Here is a 15,597-nt window from a genome sequence, read left to right as displayed (position 1 = left end):
GAATTTTTGACACATTGATGCAATAAAGTTTCTCACAATATCAAGGATTGTATTTATACGGTCGTTGACAGGGCCCTCAACCGTGTCCGGCCCATCTCCTGCGCATCCGCCCTCACGCCTTCTCCTCCCTCCCAGAAACATGATAGGGTCCCCCTTGTCCTCACTTATCACCCCACCAGCCTCCGCATTCAAAGGATCATCCTCCGCCATTTCCGCCAACTCCAGCATGATGCCACCAGTAAACACATCTTCCCTTCACCCCCCCTGGCAGCATTCCGTAGGGATCGTTCCCTCTGGGACACCCTGGTCCACTCCTCCATCACTCCCTACTCAACCCCCACCTATGGCACCTCCCCATGCCCACGCAGAAGATGCAACACCTGCCCCTTCATTTCCTCTCTCCTCACCGTCCAAGGGCCCAAACACTCCTTTCAAGTGAAGCAGCATTTCACTTGCATTTCCCCTAACTTAGTCTACTGCATTCGTTGCTCCCAATGCGGTCTCCTCTACATTGGAGAGACCAAACGCAAACTGGGCGACCGCTTTGCAGAACACCTGCGGTCTGTCCGCAAGAAAGACCCAAACCTCCCTGTCGCTTGCCATTTTAACACTCCACCCTGCTCTCTTGCCCACATGTCTGTCCTTGGCTTGCTGCATTGTTCCAGTGAAGCCCAACGCAAACTGGAGGAACAGCACCTCATCTTCCGACTAGGCACTTTACAGCCTTCCGGGCTGAATATTGAATTCAACAACTTTAGATCTTAAACTCCCCCTCCCCCCATCCCCACCCCGTTTCTTCCCCCTCCCTTTTGTTTTTTTTTCCAATAATTTATATAGATTCTTCTTTTCCCACCTATTTCCATTATTTTTAAATCTACAACTAATACCTTGTTAGTCTTTCCACCCCACCCCCACTAGAGCTGTACCTTGAGTATCCTGCCATCCATTCTTAATTAGCACTTTTCTTAGATAATATCACCACCTTCAACACCTCTTTGATCCTTTTGTCTGTGACATCTTTTGATTATCTGCTCCTATCACTGCTTGCTTGTCCCCACAACCACCCCACCCTCAACTTCTCTCCCCCCGCCCCCCACCTTAAACCAGCTTATATTTCACCCCTCTCCTAACTATACTTCAGTTCTGTTGAAGGGTCATGTTGAACTCGAAACGTCAACTCTTTTCTTCTCCACCGATGCTGCCAGACCTGCTGAGTTTTTCCAGGTAATTCTGTTTTTGTATTGTATTTATATGGCAGCTTTAACATAGAAATACATCCGAAGGTGCTTCACACAAACGTGATCGCACAAAAATGGATGCTGAGCCAAAGAAGGAGACATTAGGAGTGGTGACTAAAACCTTGGTAAAAGAAGTTGGTTTTATGAGGATCTTAAAAGAGGACAGTGAGGTGGAGAGGTGGATGGCTTAACCAAAGAACTAGAGGGTAGAATCCTGTTGAGGCATTGAGGATCTTGCCTGCTGGCTGGAGAGCCAGTGAGAGACAAACGCTGCCTCTTTTCAAGGAGGCCCATGAAACCATAAGCCAATCAGTCACTGGTAAGGCCAGCGATGGGCCTTCCCCTGGAATTAAGACGCCGGGCAGATGCCGCGCCTACTGAGAGCTGCCAGCCAATTAAAGGCCAACAGCTCTTGTGCTCAGTAGTACCAATGGGGAGGCAGTGGCTGCTGCCGGAAAGACAGGCACCGGAGTCCCAGGATTGTCAGGCGACCCAGGCCACACGTGGTGGTCCAGTCCCTCAGTCAGGCACTGAGTTCACAGAGGTGACAAGCTGGCTGCATAGTTTTAGCTGCTGTACACGTCGCATGGCGATAGGGCCACTGGCACTGGGTTAAAACCAGCGGTGGTGGAATGATGCCCTTCAGTGGTCATTAATTGGCCACTTAAGCATCTCAATTGGCGGCAGAACTTAATTCTCGCAGAGGTGGAAAGGTGGTACTCCACCATCCTGCCTAATTACATGCCCTTCCCGCCTCTAAGTTCACCACCACGAGAGCAGAAGATTCTGCCAGGGAGTTCAGAGAGGTTGGTAGGGCTCGAGGAGGTTCAAAGCCATAAAGGGATTTAACAGCTTTTGATAAATTTTAATTTGAGGCATTGGGGCCTGGCAGCCAGCCAGTGTAGTTCAGCAAGCACAGGGATGATGTGTAAGCAGTATTTGAATACTAACATTAGAATTTTGGATGAACTGAATTTACTGAGGTTGAGGGATTGAAGACCGTAGTAGTTGAGCGTAGAGGTGACAAAAGCATAGCATTGGACTTTGGCAGCAGAAGGGTTAAGGCAAATGATTTTATGGAGATGGATGTAGGTGTTCTGTGATGGAAAGGATATGGGGAAGGAAGCTTAGGGTCACATAGGACACCAAGGTTGTAAACAGTATAGTTTGAACCTGGGATAGTGGCAAAGGAGGGAAATGTAATTGGTTCTGAGGGTGCTGAGTTGGCAGTGAAGTTCAGCCTTGGGAATATTCTGGCCAGCTATTCTGGCTCCAGTTAGGAGAGGCACAGGAGGAGGATGGTGTTGTTGACAATGTCAAAGGCTGCAGAGGGTTTGAGAAGAAGGATAGTATACCACAGTCATGTTGGAAGGCAACAACATGTTTTCAAGGCCTTTGGAGTATTTTTTTTATTCACTCATGGGGTGTGGGCATTACTTGCTAGGCCAGCATTTATTGACCATCCCTAATTGCCATTGCTCAGAGAGCAGTTAAGAGTCAACCACATGTAGGCCAGACCAGGTAAGGGCAGCAGATTTCATTCTCTAAAGGACATTAGTAAACCAGATGGGTTTTTACAACAATCGACAATGGTTTCATGGTCATCATTAGACTTTTCTTTCCAAGATTATCAGTCTAGCGACAATACCACTACGCCATCATCACCACCACCACCACCACCACCACCACCACCACACACACACCCCCCACTGCTGTAAAAGAAGTTGGAGATTGAAGGATAGTTTGTAAGGACAAAGGCATTGAGGGAGATTCTTTTTGAGAAGAGAGATGATGACAGTGTTCACAAGGCTGGCAGAGCTGGCACAGGGTCGGGGCGGGGTGGGAGGCTGGGGTGGTGGGGGGTGGTGGGAGGGCGGGGGTGGGATACTTGAAAAAAGGGACCTTTTACAATATTAGCTAGCATGACTTGGCAAGAAAGTTGAATGGTTAGCAGCTGAGTGTAAAAGGCATCAATGGGTCTTATTTACAAAATGAGCTCAGAGAGGGTATGATGCTTGATAGAAGGGGAACAAGTTAATGATGTAAGTTCAGGCAAGGCCAAGTGTTCTTGTGCGAAAGTGGCTGCTGATCATGTATGCAGCAGAGGCAGCTGAAAGATAATCTCAACCTTAGTGACAACGAGATGGATGAGCTCCTCACACTTCTTGTTGGAGGTGAGTATGGTGGAGCTTAAGGAGATGGTCAGCAGTGGAAAAAAGGAGCCGGTGATTATCTTTGCTCTCCAGGATGATCTGAAGTGGTGAGGAGTTTTAGGCAGAGGATCAAGGGGATCGATCATGCTTGATGTGGTCCAGACAGATCTGTATTGGATGGAAAAATCATTTGCGTGCCAGTTGCAAGTAGGATTAGTGACATGGAATATACCACTGGATTGCCTCCTTTTACCACTGTGACTTTACCCAACCTCCACCCCTACTTTTGCCACTCCATTGGTGACATCCTTATTATTTTGCCATTTCTAAACTTTGCTACTCCAGTGTCCTCCTTGCTGGCCTTGCACCTTTCATAAACTCTAACTTGTCCTGAACTCAGTTGTCTGGACTCTGTCCTGCTCATCCAAACCCCAGTATTCGCTGACATCAATGTGTTAAATTTAAAATAAAAACAGAAAATGCTGGTAAAACTCAGCAGGTCTGGCGGCATCTGTGGAGAGAGAAACAAAGTTAACGTTTTGAGTCCGTATGACTCTTCTTCAGAGCTAAAGAGTAGAAATGTGATGTGATGGATTTTATACTGTTTAAGAGGGGATGGAGCAGGTGGAGCAAGATAGAAGGTCGAGGATAGGCGACAGCTAAGGAGAGATTGACAAAGGGAGTGTTAACATAGTGGTAAAGAGTAAAGAAGGTGCTGATAGATGCCACTTTCTAACTAAGGAAAAGATAGGGCCTATCAGAGATGTACATGGTAACTTGTGGGTTGATGCAGAAGATGTGGCCAGGGCTCTCAATGAGTACTTTGTCTCTATCTTCACTAAGGAGAAGGATGATGCACACATTCAAGTTAAAGAGGAGGAGTGTGAAATATTAGGTACAATAAGCTAGTGAGAGAGGAAGTACTAGAGGGATTGGCATCCTTGAATGTGGATAAATCACCAGACCAGATGGATTGTATCCCAGGCTGTTGATGGAAGTCAGGGAGGAAATAGCAGATGCTGTGAGGATCATTTTCCAATCCTCACTAGATACAGGCGAGGTCCCAGAGGATTGGAGGTCTGCAAACATTGGACCATTATTTAAAAAGGGTGCGAGGGATAGGCCAGAAAATAATTGGCCAGTCAGTCTGACTTCAGTAGTGGGCAAATTATTGGAAACAATTCTGAGAGACAGGATAAACAGTCACTTCAAAAGGCACAGATTGATAAGGGATAGCCAGCATGGTTTTGTTAGGGGAAGATTGTGTCTTACTAACTTAGTAGAATTTTTTGAGAAACTAATAAGGAGGATTGATGAGGGCAGTGTAGCGGATGTTCTCTATATGGATTTCAGTAAGGTATTTGACATGGTGCCCACATGGCAGACTGGTCAGGAAGGTGAGATCCCATGGGATATAGAGGAAGGTGGTATGTTGGATCTAAAATTGGCTCAGTGACAGGAAACAAAGGGTAATGGTCAATGGATGTTTTCGCAAATTGAAAACAATTTCCAGTGGTGTTCCACAGGGCTCTGTGTTGGGGCCCTTGTTGTTTTTTACTGCATATATTAATGATTTAGACTTAAATGTGGGAGGCATGTTGGGAAATTTGCAGATGACACAAAAATTAGCCATGTAGTTGGTAGAGAAGAGAATAGCTGTCGACTCCAGAGTGATATCAGTGGTTTGGTTGAGTGGGCGGAGAAGTGGTAAATAGAATTCAATCCAGAAAAGTGCAAGGTAATGTATTTGGGGAGGGCAGACAAAGCAAGGGAATACACAATAAACGGGAAGTTATTGAGAGGGGTTGAGGAAGTGAGAGACCTTGGAGTGCATGTCTACAAGTCCTTAGAGGTGGCAGGACAGGTGGACAAGGTAGTCAAGAAAACAAATGGATTGCTTTCCTTTATTGGGCAACGTATTGAATACAAAAGCAGGCATGTAATGATGGAACTGTATAAAATGTTGGTTAGGCCACAGTTGGAATTTTGTGTACAGTTCTGGTCACCATATTACAGGAAGGACATAATTGCTCTGGAGAGAGCGCAGAGGAGATTTGCAAGAATGTTGCCAGGGCTTGGAAATTTCAACTATGAGGAGAGATTGGATAGGCTCGGGTTGTTATCCTTAGAACAGAGGAGGCTAAGGGGTGACCTAATTGAGGTGTACAAAATTATGAGGGGCCTGGATAGGGTAGGCTTGTTTCCCCTAGCTGAGGAGTCATTTACCAGGGGGCATAGATTTAATTGATTGGTAGCAAGATTAGAGGGGACATGAGGAAAAACGTTTTAACGCAGGGGGTGGTGGGCATCTGGAATTCACTGCCTAAGTTGGTGGTTGAGGCTGAAACGCTCATTTAAAAGGTACCTGGATCTGCATCTTAAGTGCTATAATCTGCAAGGCTACGGACCAGGTGCTGGAAAGTGGGATTAAAATGAGCAGCTAGTTTCATTTTTCTCGGCGGCACAGATACGATGGGCTAAATGGCCTCTTTCGGCACCATAACTTTTCTGTAGTTCTATGGTCCTTCTCTCTGACAGGATTTCCATTTGCCTTTCACCCTGTTTATCTTCATTGCTTTCCATTTCCCTCCTGGTGTTTGGTGAGGTGTTGACCAAAACTTGCTTTTACAGCCATATTTCCTTCCTCAGTGACTGTCTCTGTCTCTGACTTACCCCACTTGGATTCCAACTGAAGTTCCATCCTTCATGTTTCGAATTCACCCAGGATTACAGATATCTTCGGGACATACAACATTCCTCAGACTACTGTTCTCACCGCATTCTGAGATCTACTCTGCCATATGTACACACTCGACCTGTGTCTCCAGTAGCACAGACTCACCCTATCTCAAAGCTGTCCTTGTCCCTGATTTCATTTTATTCTTCTTCTCATCTGACACCTTAACAAGAAACTTTTTCTCTTCCTTTAAGGTGTTAAGGAACACAAGCTCAAACAACTTGATACCAATGTCCATCCGGGACCCTCCACCCCTTCCCGTCCTTCTGACCCCATCCCTTTTTCTAATCCCATCACTTGCTGTGTATTCACCTTATCCTCTGACCTTCCCCTCTCTGATGCTGAACATTTTGTGCTCAGCAAAGGACTCAGTTTCATCCCCTTACACCCTCACCTCAATGAATTTTGGGCTTGGCACGATGCTGAACTTTTCTTCCGTTGCCTTTGTCTCTGTGCTCACTTCTTTGGGCAGGAGTCCTCCCCCTATTCAACGGACCCTTTCATCTGCCTCCAGTATTCTCCCTCTACCTGGACCCCTCCCTCTGGCCTCTTATCTGCTCTTGATCTTTTCATTGAGAACTTAGGTGTGACATTGGCCGTCTTCATTTCTCTGCTTCTCTGACCCACCCCAACCTTTCTCCTTCTGAACTTGCTGTTCTTCGTTCTCTCAAGTCCAACCCTGACTTTGTTATCAAACTTGCCCACAAGGGTGGTGCTGTTGTTGTCTGGCATACAGACCTCTATCGTGCAGATGCTGAGTGCCAACTCTCACACACTTCTTCCTACCTCCCTCTGGACCATGACCCCACTACCAAAAGTCAAACCATTGTTTCCAGGATGTCACTGACCTCATCTCCTCTGGAGATCTTCCCTCCACAGCCTCCAATCTTATAGTCTCCCAATCCCGGACAGCCTGCTTCTACCTCCTTCTCAAAATCCACAAACAGGACTGTCTCGGTAGACCCATCTTGTCAGCCTGTTCCTGCCCCACGGAACTCATTTCTTCCTTTCTTGACTCCATTCTCTCTCCCCTTGTCCAGTCTCTTCCCACCTACAATCAAGATTCCTCTGATGCCCTATGTCACATCAACAATTTCAAGTTTCCTGGCCCTAACTGCTTCCTCTTCACCTTGGACTTCCAACCCCTCTACACCTCCATCCCCCACCAGGATGTTCTGAGGGGTCTCTGCTTCTTTCTTGAACAGAGGCCCGAACAATCCCAATCCATTACCATTATCCTCCACCTGGCTGAACTTGTTCTCTCACTAAACAGTTTCTCCTTTAATTTGTCTCACTTCCTCCGATTAAAAGGTGTGGCTATGGGTATCTGCATGGGCCCAGTTATGCCTGTCTTTTTGTGGGGTATGTGGAACATTCGTTGTTTCAGCCCTACGCAGGCCCCCTCCCACAACTCTTCTTTTGATACTGTATCGGTGCTGCTTCATGCTCTCACCTGGACCTGGAAAAATTTATTGAATTTGCTTCCAATTTCCACCTCTCTATCACCTTCACATGGTCTATCCTCAACACTTCCCTTCCTTGACCTCTCTGTCTCCATTTCTGGTGATAGACTGTCCACCAATATTCATTACAGCCCGCCGACTCCCACAGATACCTTGACTACAGCTCCTCACACCCTGTTTCCTGTAAGGACTCCATCCCATTCTCTCAGTTCCTCCGCCTCCGTTGCATCTGTTCCAATGATGCCACCTTCCAAAACGGCGCTTCTGGCATGTCTTCCTTTTTCCTTAACTGAGGGTTCCCCCAACTGTGGTTGACCGAGCTCTCGACCGTGTCTGACCTAACTCCCGCACATCTGCCCTCACCCCTTCCCTTCCCTCCCAGAACCATGATATGGTTCCCCCTTGTCCTCACTTTTATCCCACAAGCCTCCGCATGCAAAGAATCATGCTTCGCCATTCCTGCCAACTCCAGCATGATGTCACCATCAAACACACCTTCCCCTCAGCCCTGCCCACCCCACCGCCCCCCTCAACCAACTCCCCATCAGCATTCCATAGAGATCGTTTCTTCTGTCACACCCTGGTCCACTCCTCCATCACCCCCAACTCCTCATCCCCTTCCCACTGCACCTTCCCATGCAATCGCAGAAGGTGCAACACCTGCCCTTTTACCTCCTCCCTCCTCACCGTCCAAGGGCCCAAACACTCCTTTCAGGTGAAGCAGCATTTCACTTGCAGCTCCTTCAATTTGGTCTACTGCATTCGCTGTTCCCGATGCGGCCTCCTCTACATTGGGGAGACCAAAAGCAGACTGGGTGACTGCTTTGCGGAACACCTTCACTCAGTCCACAAGCATGACCCAGACCTTCCTGTCATTTGCCATTTCAACTCACCATCTTGCTCTCGTGCCCACATATTTGTCCTTGGCCTGCTGCAGTGTTCTAGTGAAGCCCAACGGAAACTGGAGGAACAGCACCTCATCTTCCGATTAGGCACCTTACACCCTTCTGGACTTAACATTGAGTTCAACAACTTCAGACCATGAACTCGCTCCTCCATCTTAACCCCTTTTTTAATCCAATTTTTATTTGTCTATTTTTATTTTATTCTTTAATTTTTTGTTCATTTTTTCATCCTCAGCCCCCAACCACCCTCCCCCCACAGGGCCATCCGTCACTTGTTTCTATATTGTGCTTTCACAGAGCCCTGACTCTTATTCTGCTATTAACACCTTCTGCTATCTTACTTTTATCAGCACCTTCTTTACTATTTTCCACTACCATTAACACTCCCTTTGTCTTGTATCCAAGTCATCTTTGTCAATCTTTAGCTGTCATCTATCCCTGACCTTCTGTCTTGCTCCACCTGCTCCAACCTTTCTTAAACAGCATAAAATCCATCACATCACATTTCTACTTCTCTTTAGCTCTGAAGAAGAGTCACATAGACTCAAACCGTTAACTCTGTTTCTCTCTCCACAGATGCTGCCTGACCTACTGAGTTTTACCAGCATTTTCTGTTTTAATTTCAGATTCCCAGTATCCGCAGTATTTTGCTTTTATATTAAATTTAAAATCTTCATCCACACCCTTAGGACCCTTCATGGCCTTGTCTCCCACCATTCCATCCCTTCAGCTTTGTCCTGTTTTATAACCTCTCTGCACTCGTTTAGCTCTCCAAATTTTGCTTCTTGTACAACCCTTTTTTTCATTCTAACATTTGCAGCAGAGCCTTGTTTTATTAGCCCTACCATCTGTACTACTCTGTTTCTCTCTCAATCATTAAAAAGATTCTCAAAACCCATCTTTTCAGCTAAACTTTCAGACATCTATCCTGTTCTTTTTCTCCACAATTTGGTATTCATTTCCCCCAACTACTAGTTTTCATTTGCTTATTACATTAAAGCCACTATATAAATGCAAGTTGTTTTGCTTTTATTGTTGTTGAAATGGGATAGAGACCAAAATGCTTAAGTTACAGAGGCTAAAACAAGAATCCACATGACCGTATAAACAGTTGGCCAATAGTAAACACAAATGTTGCTATTCATGTACAAAACAGCCAAAAACTACAAACTGTGTCAATGTGAACGTGTGCTATGGTTTTCTTTAAGGATCAAGTATCTCTGAAAACTCCAACTTGGACCAAAAGTTAAACATGTTCCTTCCATTGTACATAATGGGCTGCATACAGACTATACGCGAAACAAAATGCCTATTGTTAGATGTGATTCCAGAATTGGGCAGCACTTGCTAAACAATCCTAAACAACGAATTTAAGATAATCAGTTGAGCTTGTAATGTAGCTCATTTAAGCTTGCTAGCATCAATATACATTCATACGCGAGAACCTTTTCTCTGCAAACAAAGGGAATATGTTCAAGGCTTGTGCCTTTTTTGAATCACCTGACTTTTTGGGGAGCCTATAGTTCCCCACTGCTTTCTTCATGGCAATGCCGTGGCCAATCAGAGTCAACTTGCCAATGCTTTTTTTCTGTAGTATAAATTGTTGTGCTCTTTTGAAATTTGGCGTTCTTGTGTTTGTCCTGATGAATGCAAGATGAAAAGCTTTGGCAACATGTTTCTCTTTTCAGCAATATTCAAATATTTATGAATTAAATCAAGAAACCTAATTGAGATTTGCTTGGATCATCCACTTGATTTAGAAGTCATGGCCAGAATATTGCCGTCGGCGTGCGGGGGCGGGCCCGATACGCTGACGCGCAAAATGACACAAAATGACGTAGGGCATGTGTCCTGGCGTCATCATGTGTCATTCCGATATTACGTTCGGTAGGCATGCACCGGAGATGGCTGCGTGCCCATCGAACTGTCAAAGGCCTATTGAGGCTATTAAGGAAGTCATTAACACTGCTGCCCATCCAACCTTGAGGCGAAGAGCCCAAGCAGCCTTCAAGTTTTAAAGGAAACCTCATCCACAGGCGGAATGAGGTTTCCTAAAGGTTTAATAAAATCAATAAATAAATTTTGCTAAATTGACAAACATGTCCCAGCTCATGTGACACTGTCCCATGAGGGGACATGTCTAAATAATTTTTCTCTTTATTTATTAAAAATTTGTACTATCAACTGAATCTCCCTGAGGCAGCTCTGGGCCCCAGGGAGATTCCTGTGCTCTTTGGCACGCATGCGCGAAAGAATGCAGGCCCCAACTCTCCCTCCTCCCTCCACCCACACAGGTAGCACTGAGTGCTACCGGCCGTGTGTCACGCTGCCCAGCCTGCCCGACACAGGAAAGATCTTGTCCCATGTGTAATTATGGGTGGAATTTTATGGGGCCGGGGCTGGAAAATATGACGAGGGGTTCAAAATTCCATTGACTTCGGCGGGACCAGAAAATCCCGCTGGCAGGAGGAGCCATAAAATTCCGCCCTATGTATTCTTGTTCAAATTGTTTCATCAGGCATGTGAGCACTGTTTCATTTTGTTCCTATTTGTAGTCCATAATTAAAGATTTCTCATCTGCTACCCAGGCACTTGCGCTCCTTATTTGCAAACAGTAGTGCCAGAATTAACACCTTACACAGAACTTAAGATCAGTTCATGTGCACTATACTATGAATAAAATAGTATAATAATTCAAATATAGACTCTGACAAACATTAATAAAAAAACACTATTTCTTCAATGCACTCTAATGTTGTATAGCATATACTACAGACATTGATATATCTTGTTTAGGCATGCCAGTTGTCCTTGCCAAGGAGGAGGAATCAGTTTTGGTGGGTGCTGCTATTCTGGGAGCTTGTGCATCAGGTGACTTTAGCTCTATTCAGGTATGGAAAAAATTTTTTTTTAATTATTTAAAAGTTAACTGGAAAATTTTATGGCTTATTTGGTGTTTGAAATATCTCTTCTGTTCGGTCTATCTGCATCATGTTCAAAATTATTCAAAACACCTCACAAATTGTCTGCCTTTAATACCTCAGTTTTCGTTGCCAGATGAACAGAGAACATTTTAAAAAACAAACAATGAGAAATCCTTTGTTTTACCCCTTATCTCCATTGTTTCCCCTCTATGCTCATTAACTAATGTTGTAAGAAATAACCAGCCCAGTGGATTAGTATGTTCTAGTGAACTGTACCATAAAATAAGATGCCGGTCAGATCTGCTTGTTTTCAGTTCCACCCACATTGACTTTCCAATCTCAATAGTGCTAGGAGTGAAGTGGCAATGTTTCCCTAAAGGGAAGCCTGTAGGTCTATCCAGCCCTCGGTTATTCTAGTGCATTACCCAGCAGGCAGTGACACAGCAAAATATTTAACACAAGTGTCTGGCATACCATGTCACAATCAAGTAATGCTTTACACTGTTTAGGATGTAAAAATAAAATTGAAAAAATAGTAAACTGTTGTAAATGTTACAAGGAGAAGTTATATGTTGATGTAGTATTTTTGACAGTTATGTCTTGCTACAAGTAGAACTACCTCTTTAAAAGAAGTAAAAAGAATTATCATAGCGTGATGTTTTTCAAAAGGCAGAAAGAACAGAAGCCCCTTGTGCTTTTGCTGTTTACTGATACCTGACACCAAATGACATCTGTTGCCCTTCTCTTCTGGTGGGTGCTCGTATCATTTAACATTTACACATGTCCATAGTGCTGAAGTGCATTGATACAAAATCCCAGAGATCATTATCATAAATGTAACGTCGACAGCCTGCCAGACTTGGCACAGTCTGCAGATGCCACACTGTGTGTCATGCTTACTCACAGACCAAAACATGATATCTGATATAAACAAAGAGTGCAATGTGATCTGGTCTGTTCCTTTGCTCTTTGCTTTTTTAAAAGAAAAGTATAGCTTTTTGAAGGTCTTGGTAGACATTTTTTTAAAAAGTTTGGAGAAATATTTTGTCCTTTTTCAGACTTCAATTAATTCTGCTTCATAAATACAGTCTTTAAAAGTCATGGGCCTGAATTTAACAGCACAGGGGAGGGCACACGATACTCCTGGTGCACTATAAAATAGATCATGATGGAGGGGGTCCCGACGTCTTCACTCCACATGCCCGAAAGTCGGCAGGTCGCCCAATGTCAATTAAAGGGGCAATTGACTAATTAAAAAGGCAATGCACTTCAATTTTAAGCAGCCCATGTGCTTTTATAGTCGGCACACGGGCTGCACGGGCGGGGTGGACCCCTCAATGAGCACTTTCTCAATCCAGGGCGGGATAAAAGGCTGTAGAAGGAGCAAAAGAGTGTGGAGGTAGGAGTTAATATTTATTGCTTACGTTTTGACTTTTGGGTTGTTTTCAGACCCATTTTGTTCAGTTTTTGTGGATGTGAGGAGACTTCTGGCTTTAAGGAGCCTCTAACAGACTGGCCATAACATCAGTCAGTCTGCACCTCAGCAATCCAATTGCTTTAATATGGGGATTGTTCTGTCGGGCGGAGACTCTTCCTCAGATGAAGAGGAGAGGAGAGGAGAGGAAGGGAGAGGAGACCAGCTGGCCAGAGACGGCATCAACAAATCTGTCCCCAAGAGCAAGCAGCACACCCTGAAGGGGTTGAAGGCCAATGAGGCTTGCAAAGGAGAAGGGACCAGCGCAGGTGCCATTACTCTACTGGCAGAGTATAACAAGTAAGGTCCAACTACCTGGACATGTCAGAGGTGCAGTGTAGAAGAAGGATCTGTCTCTCTAGGGAGAATGTAACTTCAATCTGCGAAATGATAGGCCCTGAGATAGCATTCACCTGTGTTGAGGGGCACCCTATACCTATTGCACTGATAGTGACTATTGCCCTAAATTTTTATGTATCAGGGCCCTGTAGAGAATCTCTGCGATGAGTCACAGACCACTGCAAACCATTGCATAAAACTTGTCATGGATGCAGTGTTCAAAAGAGCGAATACCTTTATCAACTTCAAAACAGTTAAGGGATAGCCAGACAGAGCAGGCAAGAGGATTTGAGGCAATTGCTGGCTCCCTAAAGATTCAGGGCACCATTAGTTGCACCCATGTGGCAATCAAAGCACCTGCAGGAGATTTTGGCGGGGTGTGGGGAGGCGGGGTGGGGAGGTGGGCGAGGGGCGCCTTCGTAAATCGTAAAGGGTCATCAGCAGCTGATCCTCCAGGTTTGTGAGAAGTTTCCCGGGGTTTGCCATGACTCTTATGTTCTCTGGCAATCCCAGGTTCCAAGGCTTTTCAGCTGCCCTGCACGATTTGATAGATAGCTATTGGCAGGTAAAGAATACTGTTTGAAAGATGGCTAATGACACCTATCAGATATCCTCAAACCCCTGCTGAGGAGAGACACAACAGAAGCCATGCTCCACAAGGGCCATAATTGAGAAGACGATTGGGCTGCTCAAGATGAGGTTCCATTGCCTGGACTGGTCTGGGGGCTTGCTTCAATTTGCACCGGATAGTGTGTCCCTCAATTGTTGTTGTGGGCAATGTCCTGCACAATCTGTCTCTCGGGGAGATCAGATGGAGGAGGCAGACTGGGACAACAGCCACAGATGTTTGATGACAATTCAAACACAGATTCCAAGGATGAACCTGAACAGCCACAGGGCCACGTGGAGGACCCAGCAGGGCAGCAATTTTTGGGGTCAGGAGAGACCAGAGAAGCTCTCATTCAATGGCACTTACAATAGGCTGCCTAAGTTCTCATGCAATGACATTAAAAAGCTACAGTTACATCATTGGTAAGACCACAGGAATCCCTCCTGACACCCTCTTGGGCCTGTGCACCCTCCAAAAAATAACAATCATGCTCAGTTACTTTTTAGGATTGAGTTGCAGGCCTCCAATCTTCATGCTATTTATACCACAAGAGGAACATGTTATATGAAATACCAATTTAATACGGGGATGTGGAACAACAAAGCACAAGTTACACAACTAAATATATCACCCGTGATTGCCTTTCTGTGTTTAGTGTGATTAGTTTTAAACTGTTTATGAGTGCTTCATCTTGGTGCTCCCCCATTGCTGGCAGCTGCATTGGAGGCAAGCTCAGATGTCTTGTTGGCCTGGATGACCCTGGTGGTCATCCTCTGATTGCTGGTGGCCGTGAGGGCCCCAACTGTGTGGGAGAGTCCTGCACAGTGGCAGGAAACTCCTCAGTCATCATAGAATCCTGACACAATACTGTCACTGGCAGAGGGTCGGAGGAGCTGCTGTAACCATCAGGAGCACCCTGAGAGGAGACCCCAGATGCAGAGAGCTGCCGCTCATTCACCAACATGAGGTATGCTTGGACCTTCCTGCTCACCACAGATGGACAAGCAGTTAGCAGAAATACCAGGTGCCTCATCCATCTCTCACACTGGTAATGCCCTACTGAGGTCACTGCTGGTGTATGGGATTGAGGTCCTGAACACAATCCCAGAAACCCTTGATCGAGCTTCTGGAGCTGGCATAAGAGTTCATGAGAGTCACAAATCTCTCGATGGAGGAAGCCGTGTATTCAGAGAAGAGGGTGAACTCATGCCTATTCCTCACATGGACTCCTCTATTATATGGACCAGGGCACCCATACTCTGTGGAAGCTCCACCAGATCGCCACCTACCTCCCGCTGGACATCCAGCATTTCCCACCTAATGGACGACTCCAAAGGCTCATCATCTGACTGGGCTTAGCATTTTCCTAGTCTTCAACACTCCTGCAACCGTCAGAGTCCTGGGAAATCACAACTCTGACGTCTGTTCAAGCGATTGTGATGTGCTGCACCCAATCCGTGCTACAGTCTGTATGGATGTACTCAACCCCATTGAGGTATCAGTACCTGAGGTGGTACAAGATGCAGGGCAAGGATGTGATGGTGCAACATCTGAGGGATCCTCCAACTCCTCTGAGGTCAATGGCAGACTGTCTGGATCTTTGATGGGCTGGATGATGAACCATCTGATAGATGGAAAAAAGCAGTGAATATACATCAGCTTGAAGGAGGCAGACTAATTAGCTGTTGCAACATCGTACACATGGACATGGCACACCACAAATATTACGATGCAGGATAACAAAAGACCAGTAA

General features: G+C 45.5%; 1 protein-coding gene across 8 annotated transcripts in view; it reads left to right on the top strand.

Annotated features, from left to right (window-relative positions):
* Positions 1 to 15,597, top strand: part of fggy (FGGY carbohydrate kinase domain containing) — a 371,941-nt gene that overhangs the window by 291,734 nt on the left and 64,610 nt on the right. For 7 of the 8 annotated variants that reach the window (XM_078561209.1, XM_078561205.1, XM_078561208.1 and 4 more), the window contains one exon: positions 11,293 to 11,387. In XM_078561209.1, the coding sequence (XP_078417335.1) occupies positions 11,293 to 11,387 (95 nt within the window). Of the gene's footprint in view, positions 1 to 11,292; positions 11,388 to 15,597 lie in introns of those variants that run through there. The other variant, XR_013579315.1, reaches the window with a different exon arrangement.

This window comes from Cetorhinus maximus, chromosome 17, assembly GCF_964194155.1.
Source record: "Cetorhinus maximus chromosome 17, sCetMax3.hap1.1, whole genome shotgun sequence".
NCBI lineage: Eukaryota > Metazoa > Chordata > Chondrichthyes > Lamniformes > Cetorhinidae > Cetorhinus > Cetorhinus maximus.
This window is presented reverse-complemented; position numbering and strand designations above follow the sequence as displayed.